The following is a 22,104-nucleotide window of genomic DNA, read 5'->3' as shown; positions in this document are numbered from 1 at the left end:
CTCATTAGTTGATAGTTTGAGCCAAGACAATGTGTTAATTAAAAGGATCGAATTTTAAACATCATGAGTTTGGCCTTTTTGCAGGCATATTTTAATGAACACATCAGTACTGGGAATGAGTAAGCTTTGTATGGTTTTGAATATTTTATGCATTTAAACATAGCATGAATTGTCCATATACATTTGTCTCTGAAACAGCTGTTACAGTTACCAATTCAGATATTTTCATTTGTGTGAAAACAGCGATGAGGTCTGAAGGGCAAACTCAGCTTTTAAATATTTGGAAAGCTTTAGGGATAATAGCTTGAAATGTTACAGAGCCTTCTGTTGAACAAAGATTTGGTGCTTTATGAAAAATTAATTAATGCTGATTAACCAGATCTTGATTAGTATTTGGTCTTCCTCGAATACCAAAGCAGCACTATCAGCATCTTATGAACCTTATTTAAAAAAAAAAAAAAAAAAAAAAGGGTAATGTGATACTAATTGTTCCCTCAGTGCTCCATCTATAAAGATTAGGGTTCATAGAGAAGAGAGAGTTAGTTGAGTACTGCAGTAGTGGAATGAATTTTTTCACAGGCTGTATGAAAAAAACTTGGACTCTCTACCAACTTCGTATTTTTGTTTGTGAGTGGAATCCATGACTCTGCAGCTCAGCTGTTGCTTCCTATTCTGCCAGTTTCAATTTTAACTTTGTAGATACCTATGTAGAGTGGCTTTATTCTCTCTTTTCCCCCTCTCTTATCTCCCATTGTCCCTGGAACAAAGTATTTCTGCAAACTTTGCACAAGTTATGCCAGTGTGTGGCTTACGCTTGAAGGCAGCCGTGACTGTCCATGGTGGGATGTCCTGTCCCTGATCATCCAAACATGAATGGAACTTGGTGCTCTTCAGGTGTTGGTTTTATTTCTCATTTAGGAGGGAGGGGAAGCAGTTGAATAATAACCTGGATCTTTGTCTTGTTAAGTTTGCTGGCAATAGATTCTACTTATTTCACATTTGTTTTTCAGCTGATGTAAAGCAAAACTGCCTCACGAGCAAGATCTCATTCCATGGCTGTTTGAGGAACCTTGTGTTGACCAAGGGCCAACAGGCAGAATTGTTTGACTTCAGCAGAGCTTTTGACCTGCGTGGAGTCTTTCCTCATTCCTGCCCTGGGGCTGAGCACTGAACTGCAGCAAAGCCTGTCTGGACTGAGAGAGGGTTTTTTTGTTGATCTGTTATTTTTCATTCTCTTTTTGTAATGAAAAGAAGAATTGGTGAGAGTCTGCATCTCTTTGATTTTCTGGTTGTTTTCCAACTCAGGTCTTTTTTTTTTTTTTTTTGTCAGAAGCTCTATGTCTGCAGTTTAACTAAACGGTTTTAAACAACAAATACCTCTACTACAATGTTAATGGCATTAATTGCGTATTTTTCACTTGGGAATTTGTATTAATCAGTGTTTACAGTATGTTTTCTTTTGATTACTTGACAGTATTTCATTTTGTTGTGTGTTGGTCATTTTATAAAAAGGTAATAATTTTGGACCACATAATAAAACTACAATAAACTGTGCATTATTTCATGTAGTTCAGTTGTCCATACATTTCAGAAGAAAAAAAGCCAGAAGACTAAGAATTAAAAAGTACACGTGGATAGCCTCCAGCAGAGGGAGCAGGAGGGAAAAGGCGTAATTTTGAAGGTCTCAGATTCAGTCTAATGAAAAGAATTTTCTTGTTTATACTTTACATGGTAGCTCCAATCCCTTTTCCTTCTGCCTTAATATCCAGTGCTTCCAACACCTGTTATAGCCACATTGTCTAGGATTATGTTCCTGCTTATGTTTTCATGTCGTCGGCTACAGGACAAGCAGCAACTCCACAGCACAGAGACACATGAAATGTTTTTTTACCAACAAAACAATTTGGATCTAGCTTGGGAACAACCATGTATTTTGGCAATAAGAACTAATGCATCTTTCTTGGGAAAACTGTGTTTCTTACAGGACACAAGGAAGGACCTTTGGTACTGTGCGATTCCTAATTCACAGACCAGTCAGTAGTTTTGTCTTTACCTTTTCCTACTGTGCCTGCCTCTATTTCTAAAATGAGTCATCTAGTAGTTGTGCTTGAGCCAGGTCTGGGGGACATGTGCTTGATCTGACCTAGGTAAGGACATTCATTCATCAACTGGCTGGATCACTGAGCAGTGACAAACATGTTTCGTACTTCAAGATGCATCTATAATAGTTCTTTACAAGTCACTTCCATCTCTTTTCCTTTTGAACTAGCAGTATTTTTGTTTGCCTCTTAAAATTTTGTTTGGCTTTTACTATGAATTTTTACAATTCATTCTAAAGTCAGTTTTGTTCTACGTATATCATACTAGTTTAAAAAATACTGGCTCAGGTGAAACCCTAAAGCAGTTTGTCATTGCTTTCAATGTGGCAGGGTTCCAAGCAGTGTCATTTTGTACCTTCCATCGAGGTAGTCTGAGAGCAAAGAACTGCTCTACTCGAGGAAGGATGGCAGAATGTGGTCCTCTGTGTAGCTGTTCAGGTGCTATAACAACAGAATTGCTTTTAAGACAGATTCACAACTGTTTTTTGCAATTTCTGTCACCTGCTTCTATGTGAAAACCACATGTTTAGATTTGAAGAGCTTTCTTTGTTGGTATTGTTTTTATTTTTGACATGGATACAATACAGTGGACACATTCTGCTATACAAATACACTTAGGTGTGGGCTTACTTCAACAAAACACATAACGAGGATTACAAGAGAAACATACATACAAACATTTTGCTTTGATTAGTGGCATCGTATTATTTTCTAGAGAAGACACTCATTAATGGAAAGCCATTGAAAAATAAAAACTGAAACACAGTATGTTTATATTTGTTGTCTGTTAACCCCAAGATCTGATCTCATATGGTTCACATTACAATCAGTAACTGAGGCAACGTGGTTTGGATAAAATTTCATCCATATTCTGAAATGTCTCTTGATATTATTTGGTAATTTCCAAACCTTGCCCCTTAGAAGGAGAAACATTTTATCGTTGTAAAAGACTAGTGGAGAGGTTTTATTTTCTATTAATAATAGAAAGTTTTGGAATAGCAAACCTCTAAGCCAAAATATTTTTCCTGGAAAATGTGGAATGAGGTAGTTTAATATTATACACAGACACAGACAAATTTGCACACATGCACACATTCTAATGACATTAGCTGCACGAATAGGTTAGAGCATTCCAGTCTGTTTCCAATACCTACTTCTTGCAATACACTCTCTCTGTGTTGATATGCAAAATGCTGTCTTTGTAGAACCATAGAGTACATAAATTCTTGAGGCATCTTTGGAGTTTGCTGATTAAGTTTCTCCCCGCTTGCTGCCACTTTCTTAATAGCTTTCCACATATGTTGCTTTTTGTTAGGTGACAATCCTACCATGACTTGATTTTGACTTCAATTGCTGTTAGGAGGAACAAAATTCCCAGTGCCTCCACCAGCATTTCAAAATATAAGGCCTAAAGTTGAAACCTCATATTCAAAAATGTCATAGAGATTGTTTAGTTTGTCTGCTGCATAATAAATCAAGTTAGCGTACCACAACAAGACAAAACAACTTAATGTGTAACAGTATTAACCACAGTACACATGGGTCATTAGCTCCATTTGTATCAAAAAAGAATTTTGCCATGCCATTCTGTTTCAGAGACAGCAGGTATTTGGCCACGTAGTAGTTTAGGCACTGTACGTACAATCTAGTTCATTTGCTAATATGCATGTCTTCTAAAGGAATAAGCAATTTTAGTATAAAACAAGTGTTCACAGAATGGATTTCATTACATCCGATTTGGCTTTCCTAAGTTGCAAAGTTGTAAAAGGTGAAAGTCTTCCAAAAAGCCCTTGTATCCTGTACAGAATACAGTGAGATCTATTTCAGAAATAACTTTAAGTCATTGTTTCAGGGTGATGGTGTGAACACATTTGCTCTGTACTTTCCCTTGCACGGCCATTGAGAACACAGAGTGAAGGGAGCAGGCAAGATGGAGGAGGTCAGTGTATTTGTCTGAAAGTCCTGTAGAAAGTTATCTCATTTGCTACAATATTTCAAATTCTTTAGTTAATGCTTAGGCTTTCTGTATAGTCATAAAAGCTTTCATTGGCTATAAATACAATGATGCTTAGCATTTATATGATGCTCTTCATATTCAAAGCACTTTCCACATAAAATCCCTTTGCTGAGTTCGTCCTTCCAAAATGGATGTTTATAACTCCTGTTCTGCTTGGGGAATCGTTTAGCTGTATCTGAGAGCAGAATTTAACTCAACTAATTCTCATGTTACCTTTATAAGGAAAATATCCCGTTTTACAGCTAAAAGAGAAGGGCAGCATATTAGAAAGAGTTGTCCATTGCCACAGAGGGAACAAAAGAGAATCAGGAACAAAGCACTTGACAAAAGGGTTATGCTTAGTCCTATGAACAAACCACAGATCTATCTCTAATATGCTTAAAATAAATAGTTGTCAAACTATGCAGTGTATTTTATAATAAAAGTGTCCTGGTCTTTTTCTGGCTGCAAATATGCATCCATTAGTGTTCAGGGAAAAAACAAAAAAAAAGTAACTAAAGTAACTTAAAATGTCATTATTTTAAAGAAAATGAAAAGATAATGTTGCTAAATTTAACCAATTTTTAGCCTCAAGAAGGTAAAAAAGAAAGGTGGGATCTGTCCTCTGTAGACTTTACTGTTGCTGGTGAAATTACTAATTCAATGCTGAATTCTTTCACCGAATGCTAACAATGAAAGTTAACTACTGGGGAATATGTTTAACTTTGAACCAGAAGCAGGGTTTCTAGAATGTGCAAATCTTCATTGCACAGCCTTAGCAGAGCATCGCAAGTTACAGGCTTTCTCTGCGGGACACCTGGAGGACTTGGTTCAGAATGCTTTTACATTGCTACCGGGTAAACAAAGCACCAGCTTCTGCCTCATCTGTGTCCAGATCAGGACCAAAACCCACTGCTCAGACTGTGGGTGAATTCATTATGCAATATCATCATCCAATGACAGAGACGTTGCTGTGCAGTTGAAGGCATTACTTCCCATTTTTTGCGTAAGGCAAAGGTGTAAAAAAACCCACCACCCTTGCTGTTTTCCAGAGACTTGTGATTTCCCTACTCAATAAACACACTTTAGTTCTATAAAGTATAGCCCAAAATGAGAGGATTAGGTGAAGAATAGTGATCCTTGTGACTGACTACAAAGTAGACAGTCTTAACATCTGCTATGCTGCATTCCCAGTGCGATTGCAGCCCACTGTTCTCTTGTCAGCCTGTGTGTTTTCACAGGCTGCATGCCAGCTGTAAAAGGAGCTGCATTTTGCTATGTGTTTGTAAAACCCCCAGAACAACTGGGCCTAGTTTGGCTATGGTTTTAAGGCCCTGATGTGTTAAATAAGAATATTAAATCCCTCAGCTCATTGGAAGCTCTTTTCCTTCTCCATGCTATATTATACAAGATCTGGACAAAGATCTCTCTTCTCAATGCAGCTGAATAGTATAAAAGTTGCTTACATATTAAAGCTAAAATAAATGAAAAAGAATTAGGTTACAAATTAAAAAACTATAATGTTTAACAAAAAAGATGATGGCTGTAAGTGGCATAATTAACACATATTATGGCATTATAGACTTAAATCTGAGAATATCAAGTAAAAGACAGAGCCAGGGGAATATGCCCTTTCTCACCTAGCATTTGTCTCCTGAAGCTTGTGTGTGCGACAGGGGAAGGAAGGCGAAAATAGTTTGTGGTGCTACAATTGCACACAGTAATGTGATCTAGACAGATGGTTTTGGAACACTTGTAGTAATATATACAGTGGTACATACATAAAGCAGTATAGCTGTCTATACAGTAGTTCTTGCCTCCCTCCCTCCGCCAGCATCAGGTACTCATGAGGAGTGACAGAGACATAAATATTGCAGTAATGCACACTGTACAGGTTTATTTTCAGCAGAAGGGTTTGATTTTGTCACACAGCTATGTCCTGGCACTGCTGCAGGTCGAGCTCCTCTCTTCCACGCTTGACCATACCTTCTCTCTTCGAAGTCCGTGATGCTTCTGTGTTATGCTGTGGTTGGTAGTGTTTCATGCATCCATGGGTGTCACTGGATTCTTTCCAAAAATTCATGTTCTACCACCAGGTCAGGAAACAAGCAATTCTCCATGTGACAGGTGGCTGTTTTCTGTGCACCGTACCTTGGTCTGTCCTTAACTCCTGGGCCAACTGGCACAAGTCTAACCCATATAAAAGCATAACTGATGTAATATTTTCAGACAGTTCAGAAACTGGAGTGATAATGCTTATAGCAAAAGTAGTACATGGCGAACATCAGTTGGACAGTACAGTAGGAACGAATGATGTCCTGTAGCTACCATTTTGTTCCGTCTCTGCCAATAACTTCTAAAAATGACAGGCATCACTGTTGTCAATTTGGCTTTTGTCCAGTATGCTGCAGCCTTCTGCTTCAGCTTGCTTTTGGTTTTATCACCCATTCTGCCTGAGGATTTGCACGGTAAACATCTAACATGTATGCATCTGGGTCCAAACAGTGCTGACCTGAAACAGAAATCGACAGCCATGAATCACAGGATGTTTTGAGCTCATTAGTAAATGGAGCAGAGCTATGTTAAAATGTCCTTGAATGTATCTCCAACTTGCACATAGTGAGCCTAGTTTGGTTTGTCCAGCTAAACATCTTGCCTGGATATGGACAAGGGCTTTAGTAATTTTGTCAGTGATTTTACTCAGTGAGAGTCATGAATTCACTTTCACTTCCAGACACAAGGCCCTGCACTACACTGAATTATGGACAAGGCATTTAATCAAACTGTGATCAGATATTACGCACTAACAACACTTGCTCGAAGTGCCACAGTAGGGTTTTTTTCTATTTCTTTGGATTTACTGTGCTCAATTACAACTCTGTGACTTTGTTTCTATATTATTTTTAGATGCTAAAAAAGTAGCTCTGTAAACCAGGTGTTCCCATCCAGCTAGGATTTTGCAAAGAAATATAGGGACTATATAAAGGTTTTTGGCAGCTGCTGCTTTGCTGGTTTAAAAATAAAAAAAGAATCCTCTGAAGTCTGGTTGTTTGAGGGTTTCGTTAGGTGGTGACTGGGAGTTGGGTGGTTAGGGGAGTCTCTGCCTTTGCCACAGAAAGAGCCATTTGGTGCCTTTTAATTGAGTATAAGGCAATAAACTCTTCAGTTAAGTTGATTTGTTAAACTATATTGCATTTTTGCTGGATGATGAAGCCATTTAACTGGCGAGGTTACATTGCTGTGACACAAAGGATTATGGTAAAATTTTTGTAGTTACTTAGAAAGTCACTGGGGTCCTAATGATTTTATTCAAATGAAAGCAATATAAATGAATTAATGCATAATCAGTGGACTAAAGTACCCTGAAAGATCTATGACTAAAAAGCTAAGTTTAAATTAATTTGCAAATTAAATGTCCAGATTTTTGAAAGAGTGTGGTGGGAATACTTGAGACTGGACCCTTAGGATCTCCTGTTTTAACATCAGTTGGTCACTCTGTTTAGACAGGCAAAACAAATCACTGATCAGATTTAGCTTTGTATATCTTCAGTAATAAAGACTTCGCTTCTTGACTGATGCTGAAGCAAGTCTGTAATGTGTTGTAACAACTTTATAGAAACTGTTCAGAGCTGAATCTAGAAGAATTAAGGAATAATTTAATCAGACAGTTGACAGAAGTCTCCAACAGACCATCCAGAATTTTAGTATGAATAGAGAAAAGAGAGAGTCAGGACTGTACAAGATCAAACTAAAATCTGGTTTTGGACCTCTTTTTAGGCCAGCAATTTGTGTGGAAAGCCACAGTTGTTGTTATTACAAAAATGTCACTGCGTGAAACACAGAAGAAAACAAAATCCCTACTGCAGGGAATATACAATCTAAATAAAGCACACGGATTAGTACGAGTATAGTACACCCATACATGCAGGGACTGAATTCTCAGTTCAGTGTTTTTTCATTTGAGGGAGGTTAACACTTAAATACAGTGAGAAAGAAATAGGTCTTGGGAAAAGGCTTGACAGCAAAGTGGAATGTGCTCACGAGAGGAAGACCAAGGATCTCTTAACCATGGAAAAATACTCAATCATGAGAGTGAAAGTGGTAAGCGAAAGGTCAGATGAATTTGGCAAGACTGTCAGGAGTCCTGCTGAGATGCAGCCATCAGGCCACTATCTCCTGCAGGGTGCCCCTCCAGTCACACCGGAGTCAGAAGGAACCATTACATTGGTATTAACAGATTTTGGGTCAGTCTCCTTTCCTGCAGATGGACTGGAGGGTAGAAGACACCAAGCTGTGTGAAAACAGCACTGCCCTGAGGTGTTTTAGGAGGCTAAGGTCATTCAGAATTGAATTTTCAAAAACGAGACCTACCTATATTTCCTCCAATTTCATGTAAACTTTGGATCTGGCCTCTCGTGTTCTGTGATGATCCGCGGCTAGGATGGAAGAAAACCTTCAGTCTGTCTTTCTGTTATAACCACTGCCTAATCAGCTGCCATCTATGTTAAGCTAAAAATTGGTATTTTTACCCCTGTGAACTTACTTGTCAAAAGCACGGACTTTTACCAAATGTAGCACTGTAGAATACTGAATCTGCTACAGAGGTAGATTATTGTGTCGCAGTTAACTAAATCTTCCATTTCATTATTTATTTTAAATTATTTATTTAAAGAACAGAATTATGTAGTAACATGGGAAGACTTTGCAGAAAAGACTTTCAGATAGAATTTACCATTTCCCATAACTGTTAACAATTATCACCTCACAGAAATAAAAACATTAACGTTTTATGGGTTCTCTATTCAGCAAGTCTATAAAATGTATGTTTTTGGTAGTGGCATAACAGAGGCCAGATTGATTCTGTATAGGAGCCAATTATTAAGTAAAATATAAAGAATAAAATCAGTTGTTAAATTTTTTTTTTTACTAACATAACCATAAATTAGAAATTTTAGATTAGAAAAAGAGTTCTGTAACACAATGAGTCTTTGAAAAGGGAACAATCTATTAATTAATGGTTCTGAAATTATTCTTCAGGAAAAACAAAATGTTCTGATTTACCCACCTGTTTTCACAGTGGAATCGAGCCAGGATGTCTTTGGCTTTTGTTTGGTTGTTGAGTTGAATTGCCATAGAGACTTTTGAATGCAGTGGAGCATAAACTCTTATCACCCCCTCGGGTATGTCAGACTGCAGGTATGGGGGAAAAGTGACAGCTCCCTAAAATCAATGTTCAGTAGAGTAAGACTAAGGCAAATAGTGCTCTAGCTCCATTCAAAAGCAGTTCTGCAACTCTTTTTGAGGTTGCTTGCAAAAAATAATTGTCCTGGATTCACTTGATTATTCAAAAAACTTATTTAAAGTCATACAACACAAAGACACAAACTCCTTGGTAAGTATCATATAAATCCATGCAGAATAAAGTAAAGGTCTTGAATTTTAACTGCTTGCAGTAATATTGAGTCAAGTTGTTACCTGAGACTTTTAAGTTATTTCTGTTAACATCGGTCAGTGAACCAACTGCTTATTTAAAAATACATAAAAATGATAAGAACTATCTACTCTTCCTTTTAAAGATGAAATTCTCCTGAGGCATGAGGATTCAGTTCTATCTTTCTGCTTTCTATAGCTTCAACTAGATTGAAGCGTATATACAGCCAAATATAGAAGTACCATATGGTTTTCGTTAATTTGAAACTTGACCTTGTGTAGGGTTCAAATGACCATCTATGAAGTTTATGCACTCTTCCATGATTAATGACAGATAAATAAATTAGCAAGGTTTGCATTCCAGTTGTAATCCAGTTAATACCATGCTGAGCAGAGTACAATAGGCTCCCCAGTCTCTGTCCCTGTGTAATTTAGAACATCTGAGACCCAGGGATTGTGTTAAGTGCTCTCAAAATTCAACTCAGTTATCCAAACAGAGTTTCCCTCCCATTTACCCTTGATATTTCAGCTACCTGCCATGGCTAGTCTCGTTTTCATTAGATGCAAAGCCACTTACTATGACCAATGAACTTGTCTTCCCAAAGGTGCAGTGACTGCAGTAACTGACTCTCCTCAGAAGCTCTCACTCTATTTGTTCAAGGGTGAATAACAGTTTTGCAACACAGTAGTCTACACTGCCATGTTAAACAAACATCTCGATCTCCATATGCAGCAAAAATGTGTGTCCTACCCGCAATATATTTCAGTCAGTGCTGACAAACAAATTCTCCAAAAAGCTGTGCTAACATGGATTCACAATTCATACATATAATTTCTTTTTCTGTTTGGTTTGTTTGTTTGTTTTGTTTTGGTTTGTTTTTTTTTTCCCCCAGATGTTCCCTTTTGCCTTCTCTCTGTTGTATGTATTAAATGGCTTATTCTCTATTTCTTATAATTTCTTAATATCATTCCTTCCTATTCTGTCTTTTCTTCTGTTCTTCAAGACTCTTCTTCAATAACTACAGAGTCCTTGACCAGTTCCTTGTTTATTCCTCTTACAATTGATCAGTCTCCATTCTTTTAAACCTCCATGGAACACTCTAAAGACTTTCTCTTCAGGTTATTAAAGGTAGTTACATGGAAATACTACATATCAACTGCTGTAGGGACTGTATTGTATATGTTCTGCATGTATACACAACGTTTGTTGCCCAAATTATATGTTACACCTAATATGTAAGTTAATTTTAGGTGTCTATTGAAGTAGCATACCTCAAGTAAATTCCTAAACTCCATATCTAGGCATTGGAGAAAAGTTGGTGACTTTAAGACATCCAAAGAAAGATTTTTGTATCAGACTTTCCTGAGACTGAAATGCACCTGGAGCTCTGGAAATCCCCCAAAGCATCCACCTCTCTGCTCTGACTATATGGGGAATAACAACACAAACTGCTTCATTAGGTGACTAAAATTTAGACCCAGTTTTGGTGTCAATGTTAGGCAAATTGGATTTTCTCTCTGCTTAGGAAGTTCATGCAAAGCCGTAAGACTAAAGCTTGCAAGGAGAGTATCTAGTGGCCTAGACCAAGGCATGGGTAAGTGCAATTAATCCTAATATGGACCATCCTCCTACTAACCATGCATTTGTTGAACAGCCACAGATCATTGCTGTCAAGGACAGTCCACATATGACCATTTTCTTACAAAACAGGTACAAAACCAGCATGTGTTTCTAACAGTTTATAGCCTGGGCTGCTAGAAATTATTCTGTCTTCCTCACCTTTTCTCAATCAATCTCCAAAGATTTGTCTTATCAGGATGTTGGACTGGAAAGCACATCTTTCAAGATCGCTCCAAAATCAGCTTATTTTTTATGGTAAAATTTCCTCCCTGCCCCAATAAGCTTTTATGAGATAAGAAAGAAGGGAGGCTAGTTAAAGCTGCCCTTGAAAATTACATGTTTTTATCACACCTCTGGTCTTTCAGGTCTCTCCCGTTCCATGGTCTTTCTCCTCAGAAGTTTTCTCACTCCTTTGTCAAACATCAGCTGCCTCTTGCTGTTATTCATTGCTGCCTCATTTGTTTTTCTCACTTGGGAAATCAGGAAGGATGGGACCTAAAGGGAGGAAACGAGAGCTGAGAGTATGCAATAGGCTTTCGAAAGGCACCAAATTTTAGGCAGCAGAAGCTCTATTTATTCCCAGAAGATATATGCATTTAGTAGCTCCCTCTAACAACCTACAGTTACTCCTTTGGTGAAACTGTAGATCATCTTTCATACCAAAGGAAACTTAGTAGTGGTGGTGGCAGTTGTAGGAACTTTATTAGGAGGTAGTCTTTGAAATCCCCATTATACCCTCCCTCTGTCGTGAGGAAACAAGCTGAGGCTGTCATGAATTTCATGCCAGCTTTTGGAAGTCCATCAAGTAGTACATAATTTTGGCCCATATTATTGTGGGCTAGACTTTCACAGAATCACAGAATTGTCTAGGTTGGAAAAGACCTTGAAGATCATCCAGTCCAACCATTAACCTAACATTTACAGTTCCCAACTACACCAGATCCCTCAGCACTATGTCGACCCGACTCTTAAACACCTCCAGGGATGGGGACTCCACCACCTCCCTGGGCAGCCCATTCCAACGCCTAACAACCCGTTCTGTAAAGAAATGCTTCCTAATATCTAATCTAAACCTTCCCTGGTGCAGTTTGATGCCATTCCCTCTTGTCCTATCGCTTGTTACTTGGTTAAAGAGGCTCATCCCCAGCTCTCTGCAACCTCCTTTCAGGTAGCTGTAGAGGGCTATGAGGTCTCCCCTCAGCCTCCTCTTCTCCAGACTAAACACCCCCAGTTCCCTCAGCCACTCCTCCTACGACCTGTGCTCCAGACCCTGCACCAGCTTCGTTGCCCTTCTCTGGACACCCCCGAGTCATTCAGTGTCCTTTTTGTAGTGAGGGGCCCAAAACTGAACACAGGAATCGAGGTGTGGCCTCACCAGTGCCGAGTACAGGGGTCAGATCCCTTCCCTGTCCCTGCTGGCCACGCTAGTGCTGACACAAGCCAGGATGCCATTGGCCTTCTTGGCCACCTGGGCACACTGCTGGCTCCTGTTCAGCCGGCTGTCAATCAACACCCCCAGGTCCCTCTCTGACTGGCAGCTCTCCAGCCACTCCTCCCCAAGCCTGTAGTGCTGCTCGGGGTTGTTTTAATAGTCATTTTATCTCATTCAAGTTTAAATATCCCACCTAGGTATCTAGATGAATCATTCTCCTATGCATTCTTCTGTATAAACAATGGTGTGGGAGAGGTACCTCCAGATGGCAATTCTTGCTAAAATGGATGTCTGAGACAGGTGAGGTAAATCGCCGTCCAGAGTCATCTGTTACCCTATACCATTCTGGATATAGTAAACTCCAGCCAGTTTCCAAAGAATAGCTAACTGTTTCTTCTAGGAAGGTCAGTTTAGTCTGATTTCTACAGAGCTGCTGCATACAGAAAAACATTTTGCTATACTAGAGCCATAAAGAGGGAACCAGCATTACTCACTGTCCACAGGATGTCCTGATAACGAATTAAAAGCCGTACAATGTGCGCTGTGGTGGCGGCTGCTTGCATTTCTTGTTGGTTTGCACGTTTCCCTTTGTAGATGAAGAGGTTTGGTGCAACAATCATAGAAACATTCCACAAATTCATTTTATTTTTTCCTTCATTAGCAACCACCTTCTTCAGGAACTGAAGAAAGGCCTAGAAAACCAACACTTGTTATGCTGAGTCTCACAAAATTGTTTACTTAGGCAGGTTTTTTTGAGTTTTCTTAAATGCAGCATTTTCAAATGCACATGTCTGGCTCAAAATCTGCTATATTTGCACTTGGAGGTGAAATTTAGGGGGGTTTGCATTCTAATTTGGATTACTCTGATATTTGCTGGCACAACCACCCGTGTCAATCAGTTAATGTTATGAAAATACACATTGATGAATTATCTATCACTTAGAGCATAATCCCAAACTTACAAGTCAAGTACAGCGTCTGCACAAAGGCTCCAAATCCTGTAGTAGGACAGAGACGGTGCACTGGAATAGTTGATTTCTTCATAGATTTCAAGGTGCCCATTTTGATGTGTCTGGCCAAGGCTGTTTATATCACAGACACCAGAGTGATCAGCCTTGCTCCAAATGTGCATCAGTCCCATATGTGATATAATCTGAGGAAATTCTGAGGACTTCTGCCAGCAGAAACCAGGACAACCCCCAGATTTTTATTCTGGGATAATGAAAGCAAGAAAAGCTCAGTGGTTGTTCGTTGATGTCACTTCTGCACATGCATGGCAGAGTCAAAGGAAACTAATTTCCCTTTTGGGCAGTTTATTCAGAATTTTTCTCAAGTGACTGAACAGAATGGACTGCAGCTGTGGTAGAGTTGGATTCTGACAATGGGTCTTTTTGCAACACCATACCATTAAAACCATTGTCTTTTTTACCTTAACATTGCAGTTAAAACATTTTTACAAACCCTGGAATTACAAAACAGAAACTGCTTAGAGAAATTTCTGAAATGTTATAGATAGCAAGTAGAGATGCATTCAGTTTCATCATCACTTCTATATTCATATAAAAGCCTAGTAATAATGAAGACGACTCATCAAGCATGTGTTTTATGTACACAGCTCTATATTGATATGGACTTTGGTAGAAGAAATAACCCCCATTCTTCACAGAGCAGTAGTAGACCTCCAAATGCTTTAAAAAAGGTTGTTCTTTTCACTTGTTATTGAATAAATAAATGCAGGTAAAGAAGGCACCTGTCCTCATAAAGCTATATCTAAACTGACCAGTGGGAAACTTCCAGATGTGAGGGACCTGCAGGGTGCTTGATGAGCAGTGAACCTGATTAAATGTCTGGGAGCTCCCAGGCATCTTGTTCACCCAGGTTTCCTTTATATGGAAACAAGTACAGATGCAAACAGTGTCTCTTAGGGTCAGGACATAGCTGCAGTCAGATCTGGGAGTTCCCTAGCCCCCAAAGTGCTTGTAACCACTGTCTGAATCCAGAAGTAGTACATGGGTGTGGGCATGGGTTTGCAAGGCAAACCAGCTGAGCCTGAGATCCTGACATCCATGCTATAAAAGTATGTTTCAGGGGTTTTCACTTCGGCCTACCTCTTCTAGTGTGGTCCAGTGCCCTGGAAGCCCTTTCAGCACTGGGATTGTACTAGGTGAGCTCCTTGGGGGCAGCTTCTCATTTAGCTTCATTCTGGAAAGTTCCAGTTATACAGAAAACCCAAAACTGTACCTTCTTTTTCCAAACTATGTGAGGAGCATGCCTCTGAAACAGAAGCTCCAGAATAAATGATGCCTGGGAACCATTTACTGACACCAGCAGTTGTATACCTCCAGTAACTATTTCTTAATTGCTCATTAAAAAAAAGACAGCCAGGGAATTGGAACATTTTTTCAAGGAAATTATTAAAAACACAGATGAATACCTTCACAGTGCAGTGTCTGATCACTGACTGTTAGAAAAAAAACGAGTCTCTCATTTAAAAGTCAAAAGCACACAGATGGCAGGTGATAGCAAATGAAGACCTTACCTTGGCTGTGTCTCTGTTGGCCTCAGGCAGCAGCATGATCAACAGATGCAAAGCCTGTAGCTGTAACTTGATCTTGGAGATTTCTAAGAATATGAATAATTACTATTTTTGAAATCCCAGTTACAATTCTTTTTTTCTAAAAAAATTGAAAAAATTTCTAAAAACCTTGTTGGTCAGCAGTTCTAGAAACACAGTACCCACTGCCAGGTTGAGACTAGCATGTTTAAGTGTTGAGTAGCAACATTTTTCCCAAATATATTATAAAAATCTAGTTAATGAGTGGGCTTTTCCTCATCATCTTGGCTCTTTGTCAAGGGGGAGACAAGGCTTTATAAAATTCTGTCTAAATATCAAGGAGCCCATATTTTTCAGTACTAGCCAGTTTCTCTTTGATATCATGATTAGAATATGTTGTGAATATGAATCAAGTATTTTCTCCCTTTCAAACCGAAATAGATTTTTTTCTTCAGAATATTTTCATGCTACTGTTACTGAGTAATATGCCGAATGCTTGTGCCATTGGAGCGGAGATTGATTGCTTATAACTTAAAAAATATTTGTCCCAAGTCTAGCACTCTAGATAAATGTAGAGCCCCTTGTCAGTTACAAAACACCATCATGTTTTCAGCAGTTGGTATATATTGATACTGTGCAATGCTCACTAGAAGAACTGGGGTAGAGAAGATGGGAAGAATAACTCTGTTGCTTGTTTCTACTCAGGGTGGATGAGACAGGTTTGGAGTGCGAGTTGTGGACAGTGTATCTTTGTAGGGAATAAAGTTACTTCAGTCTGCGCAGACACCTCCTTTTGAATCTTCTCCTCCAAACTGTTAAGCAATCATAACTGCATGCAGTTTGGGACTCACAAGGAGCACACTTAGGTATGTGAAAGTTACAGAAAAGGGTCACCTCCTTGTGCCCCTTAAACTATGTCATAGAGACACTGAAAACCTGGCTGCAACCTTATGTAAAGGTCCTAAATTTTCTGTACCAATTTGCCTAATAAATTCACCATCTTCATAGTTTCACTCTGTCCTAGTGCAAGTGAATTTATAATGAAGTCAATAGGTATGACAAGGTATCACTGCATTCTTCCTGGAAGAGAAATGGACAAAATGTACGGAGAATGAGAGGGTGTATGTACACTGAAAACAAAACTCAACTGCCTAAAGCTTTCTGTGATCACATGTATTTTTGTACAAATAGTCTGACCTCAGCATAAACCTTAAGAGGAATAAAATAGATCTGATAGAGTATCAGCTAAAGAGCAGTGATCTGAGTTTACCTTGCAGAAATTTTCATTTGTGAAATCTGTTATTTGTGTGAATCAGAGTCTGTGTATGAAAGTTGTCGCTCAGCCATCGTTTGCTCACAGGTTTCAAATCTTACATTAAACAGTTGTGTCATTCATGGGACAAGTCTATGCTATTAGCTAAATGTAGAGACTTTTTTCCATTTGAAAAGGAAAGCCTGCAGAAAATTTAAATGTTTAGGTAATGCACTGGGCCTTTTTTCCCTCTGCTTCAGTGAGATAAAACATTACAAGGTTTTTTCTCTCTACTTCAGAGAGAGAAAAAAAAGTAATATCTACTATTACATTCATATCAGTCCATACTAACTCCATTTCCACATACTTTCCACTAGTGTGATGAAAGCAGGCAGATATTCTACGGTGAAGAGTGGGCTTGGGAGTTCTCTTATAAACATTTTCAGTAGTCCTGCTGCATCATTATTTCGTACTTGGTCCCAGTCAAAAGTGTCTTCATAAAATTTTGCCTCCAGTTCTTGATGGAGATTCTGAAAGATAAAAAAACCATCTGACCTTTAATCAATGCTTCTGACCCAGCAGTTTGAGATCACTTCAGATATCCCATTACAAACAACAGGCAGGTCTACACTGCAGTTAAATTAAAGCACCCCTAAACCAGTAGCAGTCTAGGAACAGTGGTGCGGAGTTCAGAGCAGGTTAACAAATCAGATTCCTGGGGATATTTTGCAACCCAGGATAAATTTGGTTTGTTATAGCTAGATTTCTACCAGTGACCTATTTGAATCATTTTAAAACAAGACAATTTCATTCAATGTCTTAGAACTATAAACAGAAAATTCAGTTAAACAGGATTTTTAGCACAGCTGTTCTGTTTAAAACACTCGCCAGAGGTTTTGACCCTTAAATCTAAAAGGAGTGGCATTTCTTCCTCACTGCCACTGAACTTGCTAGATAGTCTGTTGGCATCTGAGTTCATGGGCCTTGAACAAATGGCTTTAACTTCAGGTCTTCCTGTCTTTAGAACATTGTTTTCTTTTAGGATAGCTATAAATAGATTTGATCATTTTGTAGAAAAATAAAGGTGTCAAACCATTACTGTCAGAAAACCTCCTTAACACATGCCAAAAAACCCCCTCGAAACCCACAAGAATTGATTATACCATTTTGGTTGTCCATTCCATCATCTTGTTCTACAATGGCAGCATCTTGCACTGTAACAGAGGTCTGTTTAGTTCTGCAGGGTAACTATGTTTCTGCAGGGTAACTGGTGTTTCATGCACATGTGTGAATGGGAAATAGTAAGGTTCCTCGTAGGAACAGAGTTTGGCTTCAAACTCAGATTACTGTTTTGGAGAATGCAAGCTCCTCAAAAATTTTTTAGGTAACAAATTGAAAAATAAGACTGAAGGATGCTGTTGTAACATCAGGATATCCATAAATAATGCATCTTTCACAATTATTATTGGCCAAACACTGCCTTATCCATAGGAACTTTGTTGCTGATTTCATGAGACCATTTATGACAAAATATAGCTGTAGCAAATATTCACGTTTCAGATCATGTTTTTGTCAAATGTACTTTAATATTACACAAAAAAAGTTTAGTCCATTCAGATAGAAAAGCTTTTAAAAATGAATTCTGTTTACAGCGTCTCACATGAATGGAAGGAAATTACATATCAGATCTGGTCACACATAATGAAGTGGAATGGTTGGCACAAAAGGAAATAAAATGTCATTCAGGATTTGGTATATAATGCTACAATCTCATTTTTACTAGCACATTTTACTGTTTGTAATCTGGACTATCTCAGCTTCCTCTGTATTCACATCCTTTGCACATAATCCATACAAACACCTGGATTAAATTCTCTCCTGGTAACTGGCTGGAAAATGTGGAACAGAAATCCTCACCTCATCAAAAGCACAAGAGGACAGAAAAAATGCTCCACATTTTTCTGCTGAGAACTGGGAAAAAGATGTAGAAATAGAAACCAAGATTTTTGAAACATAAACATTTAATATATATATATATATATCCACACTGGCAAGCATATATGTATATTTTATACACTCACCCCCTCCATATACATATATATATATATGCACCTAAGTACTTTTAAAAAAAGGGTTTGCCTTTTTTTTTTTTTTAAACATGACTGATCCTACAGTAGACTATCATACATTTTTGTTTCACTAGATCTTTCGTTACAGACCAGATTACAAAGGAAAACTTGTATTCATTTCTTGTATTCTTTGTTTTATAGAAAAGTAACCTTTAATCACTTCCATATGCCTTTTCTTTCTCCAAACAAGACTGAAATAAAATTGGAATGCCCTCAAATCCTAATGTCATAATAATGTATGAATGCTTTGAAGGATGAAATCTGGATCTGCTTTAAAAAAATCTCTCTCTGACTGGTTGGCTTGTTGGACAGACTTAAATGAAGCCAAAACTTAAATAATTTAAAACTTTCATATGGGCAGTTTAATTTACCACCAAGTATAGGAGAATTACATGTAGAGTCAGATCTCATACCCTGGATATAGGTTGTGAATAACAAGTGAACAAGACACAGTATAGTATATACAAAGAGTATGAAAGTAATTTAATTAGTTAGAGCACAGTCCTGCTGTGTAATCTCCCTGGAGAGGTTAGAAAAATTGAGATTGTGTGAAATAATACTTTATGAAATTTGTATGAAAAAATGAGGAAGCTAAAAAGTACAGGCTAAATTAGGAGCTCCCTCCCTTCTGCAAGATGTGGCACTTTGCAAGATGCTGAGTGCTTTTATCTATCCACAGAGTCAAAGGGAGCTGGGGATGCTACTGCCTATCTTCGGTGCATTTCACCTAATGCCACGTTTTCTTGTACAGTCATTTTTGATGATCCCCAGTCCATTGATCTTTAGCAATCCCCATCATTTTTGTGGCTGCCATAATGTTGAGCCTTCTTGCCTCAGAAAGCAAGACTGGCTTTCTTGAGGACGAGAAGGTGGGATTGGGATGCACTATAAGAAGTTGACTAAACCAGACCAAAAAAACCATAGAAAAAAAGAAAAATCTGGGAAAGAGATAGATATTACTAAACCCAGAAAAAAATTTTTTTCTCTAATTTGCCTCTGCCAAAGGCTTCCGCCTCCTGGAATCAAGTTAGTCTGGAGAAACAATTGCGAGCATTACTGCACCACAATGTCAGGTTTTTCGATACCAACAATACTGTGTTCATAGCCCGAAAATAGCCTGTGAAAACACAGTACTTGAGGCTGCCAAACTGTGAACACAGGCCAAATTTCTCTCGCTTGGAACATGAAATTGTAAGATCACAGAAGATAAATGAGAAATAAAATGACATAGAGGTTAAAATGACATGGAATAAGATGTTTATCCGAAGTTTTCTCAGTTTAGCAAATCTGGATTTCTGAAATAAATTAAAACAGAGATAAGATCACAGCAGTCTTGGACGACAGAGATGAACTAAAAGGATCCCTCAATGTTTCATGGAGAAAAACTGCATTCAGCATCAAGTCTGTGCTTTATATAGAACATTAACAAATGCAAAGCAATAGACCACATGTTCTGTGATTTATTAGTTCCCAGGAACCAATCTGACCTTTTCACTGGTAAGAACAGAAATGCTGAGCTACACACATCAGTATTTATGTGCACTGTGTGTGTTGTATTATTTTACATAAAGTTCAGGAGACAGAAAACTGGCATGAGCATGTACCTTGACTCTGGAGGCAGATCCAGGCACTCGTAGAATTCCTTCAGTTTCTAAACCTGTTTCCTCAAGCTTAAGCAGCAACTGGAAAAAAAAAGAAACCAACAAAACCCAGTAAAATACTCATAAGCCCTTAAAAATACTTTTTTTCAATCTAAGTATCCTTGAAACTAATTTGAAAAAGATCCATTTCTATGTAATTTGCTAATGAAAACAAGCCAGCTCATGTAAATAAACCTTCCTAATTTGTTCTTCTGATTCCTGACCCTGAAATATGGAGCATACAGAGTACAGAAAACTGACAACATAATAGGCCGCTCTGTCCTTGATTTGAGAATTGGCAGTGTTATAGAACAATTAACATATAAAGGTATTAATAAAAGGGCAGATACACTGGGTGAAACACAATGATGTTTTGAGGGATAATTAACCTCTGAGAAATGTTTACGTTTTTCTCTGAGAAGCACAATGGAAACGTCTATAGATAACATATGTTTCTGGGAACTGCGAACTCAGATTAGAAAATGATCCCAGAATATTTTATTTTGAAATTTCTGTGAATAGAAGAATAGGCTTTCCACTCTAATTCTTTACAAAAAAAATATTATGTTTTAATTTAACACAATTTAAAATAATAAAAAAAAATTCCTAGCATTTATTTATACTCCTCTGGATTTTCTTCAACAGATCTGCCTCCCTCCCTAGCTGTTGGATCCTTCTAATTTCCCATGGTATCTTGACAGGGGAGCTGTGGAGCTGATTGCAAAGTCATGTAAATATTCAAGACATGTCAATCTGTCCCCTGACACTCCACACCACTTCCCTTTTTGTCAGTATTTACAGGGAAATTGAAACTTTCAAGTCCATATAAACATGTGTAATTGTATGTGTGCTTGTGTCTGTGTACCTGTCACCAAGACATCTGCTGGATGTCATTGTACTGTCAAATGACCTATATAAATGATGTTGTCTTGTCATACAAACCTCAATGAGAAGATACCACTTCCATTCTGAAAATAATAGCAGTTTGAATACATGTGAATTTAAAACTCCTGAGACAACTCATCTCTGACACTTCTGCATACACACATAATTTTGCATGACTTTAATGATAAAGGAAAACAAAGCCAGACATATGTTTCCCGAAGTTTCCTTTATGGTATCATATAGTTGCAAAAATTGAAAGATGTCCCTACCACAGATAAAACACAAAAAAGGAACAAATTTTGTCTCCTTGTCACAAGGTTTTCAAACCATAACATATAGATAGACAACCTGTAGACACCTTCGAGTCTGTAAAGCCTGCATCTTCTTTTATCTGACACTCTTCTGAGTGTCAATGAAAATGATGGAAAAGCAAATTTTGGTGGCTGAGTAGGCTGAGTTATACTCACTTTTTGAAAAATAAGGGGAACTTTTATTCCAGGAACCTTCTTTTGATCATTCTCCAGCAGTATGGTGAGAGGGACTCCAAACAGACCATTTTCTTAAAAATAATAACAACAAATGTGAGAAAGAGGAAACAGCCTTGTACGTGTCTCCTCTCAACCCTGAGCAGCACCCAGGTGGCCGCCACGGGGATGCCACAGCACAGTACCTCGTCCCCGCACCCTCTCTGCGCGGTTCCTCTTCAGCTCGACTCCCAGTGCATCATAGAAGGCTGTTAGCTCAATCAGGGAGAGGTAGCGGATCTTTTTCATGTCTTCAGGAGAGAGGTCTCCAACGTCTGTCAGTCCAAACCGGCTTTTCCGAACAATGAATTTCTACAGTAGAGATGGGTCACATCTTTATTTGTATGACAATTACAGGAAGTGAATTTTTGGTTTGAGAGAGATGCTGGTATATGATAAGAAGTCATATTAGGGCAGATGGATAACACCAAAGAGTTGAACAACAACCCTATGTTGACATAACTTGCATCTATCTGAAACATAAAACTGACCTTCTTGCTCAGCATGTTCCCTTAAAGTTTGACTGATAAGTGATGCTAGAG

General features: G+C 38.3%; 2 protein-coding genes across 2 annotated transcripts in view; one reads left to right on the top strand and one right to left on the bottom strand.

Moving 5' to 3' along the window:
* LAMA1 (laminin subunit alpha 1) overlaps positions 1–1,747 on the top strand; it is a 107,545-nt gene extending 105,798 nt beyond the window's left edge. Inside the window, exon 63 of the mRNA XM_074899182.1 lies at positions 1,011–1,747. Within this exon, the coding sequence (XP_074755283.1) occupies positions 1,011–1,171 (161 nt within the window). The 3' untranslated portion in view covers positions 1,172–1,747. The remainder of the gene's footprint in view (positions 1–1,010) is intronic.
* Positions 1,748–2,662: 915 nt separating this feature from the next.
* The window catches only part of ARHGAP28 (Rho GTPase activating protein 28), a 51,077-nt gene continuing 31,635 nt past the window's right edge, over positions 2,663–22,104 (bottom strand). Inside the window, exons 6-16 of the mRNA XM_074899181.1 lie at positions 21,709–21,874; positions 21,506–21,597; positions 20,118–20,195; positions 16,752–16,914; positions 15,118–15,200; positions 13,073–13,270; positions 11,496–11,641; positions 11,148–11,157; positions 9,161–9,285; positions 8,467–8,531; positions 2,663–6,607 (exon numbers count right to left, since the gene is read on the bottom strand). Of these exons, the coding sequence (XP_074755282.1) occupies positions 6,516–6,607; positions 8,467–8,531; positions 9,161–9,285; positions 11,148–11,157; positions 11,496–11,641; positions 13,073–13,270; positions 15,118–15,200; positions 16,752–16,914; positions 20,118–20,195; positions 21,506–21,597; positions 21,709–21,874 (1,218 nt within the window). The 3' untranslated portion in view covers positions 2,663–6,515. The remainder of the gene's footprint in view (positions 6,608–8,466; positions 8,532–9,160; positions 9,286–11,147; positions 11,158–11,495; positions 11,642–13,072; positions 13,271–15,117; positions 15,201–16,751; positions 16,915–20,117; positions 20,196–21,505; positions 21,598–21,708; positions 21,875–22,104) is intronic.

Source organism: Athene noctua, chromosome 2 (genome assembly GCF_965140245.1).
Source record: "Athene noctua chromosome 2, bAthNoc1.hap1.1, whole genome shotgun sequence".
NCBI classification, from domain to species: Eukaryota; Metazoa; Chordata; class Aves; order Strigiformes; family Strigidae; genus Athene; species Athene noctua.
The sequence above is the reverse complement of the archived record's forward strand: the minus strand, read 5'-3'. Positions and strand labels throughout refer to the sequence as shown.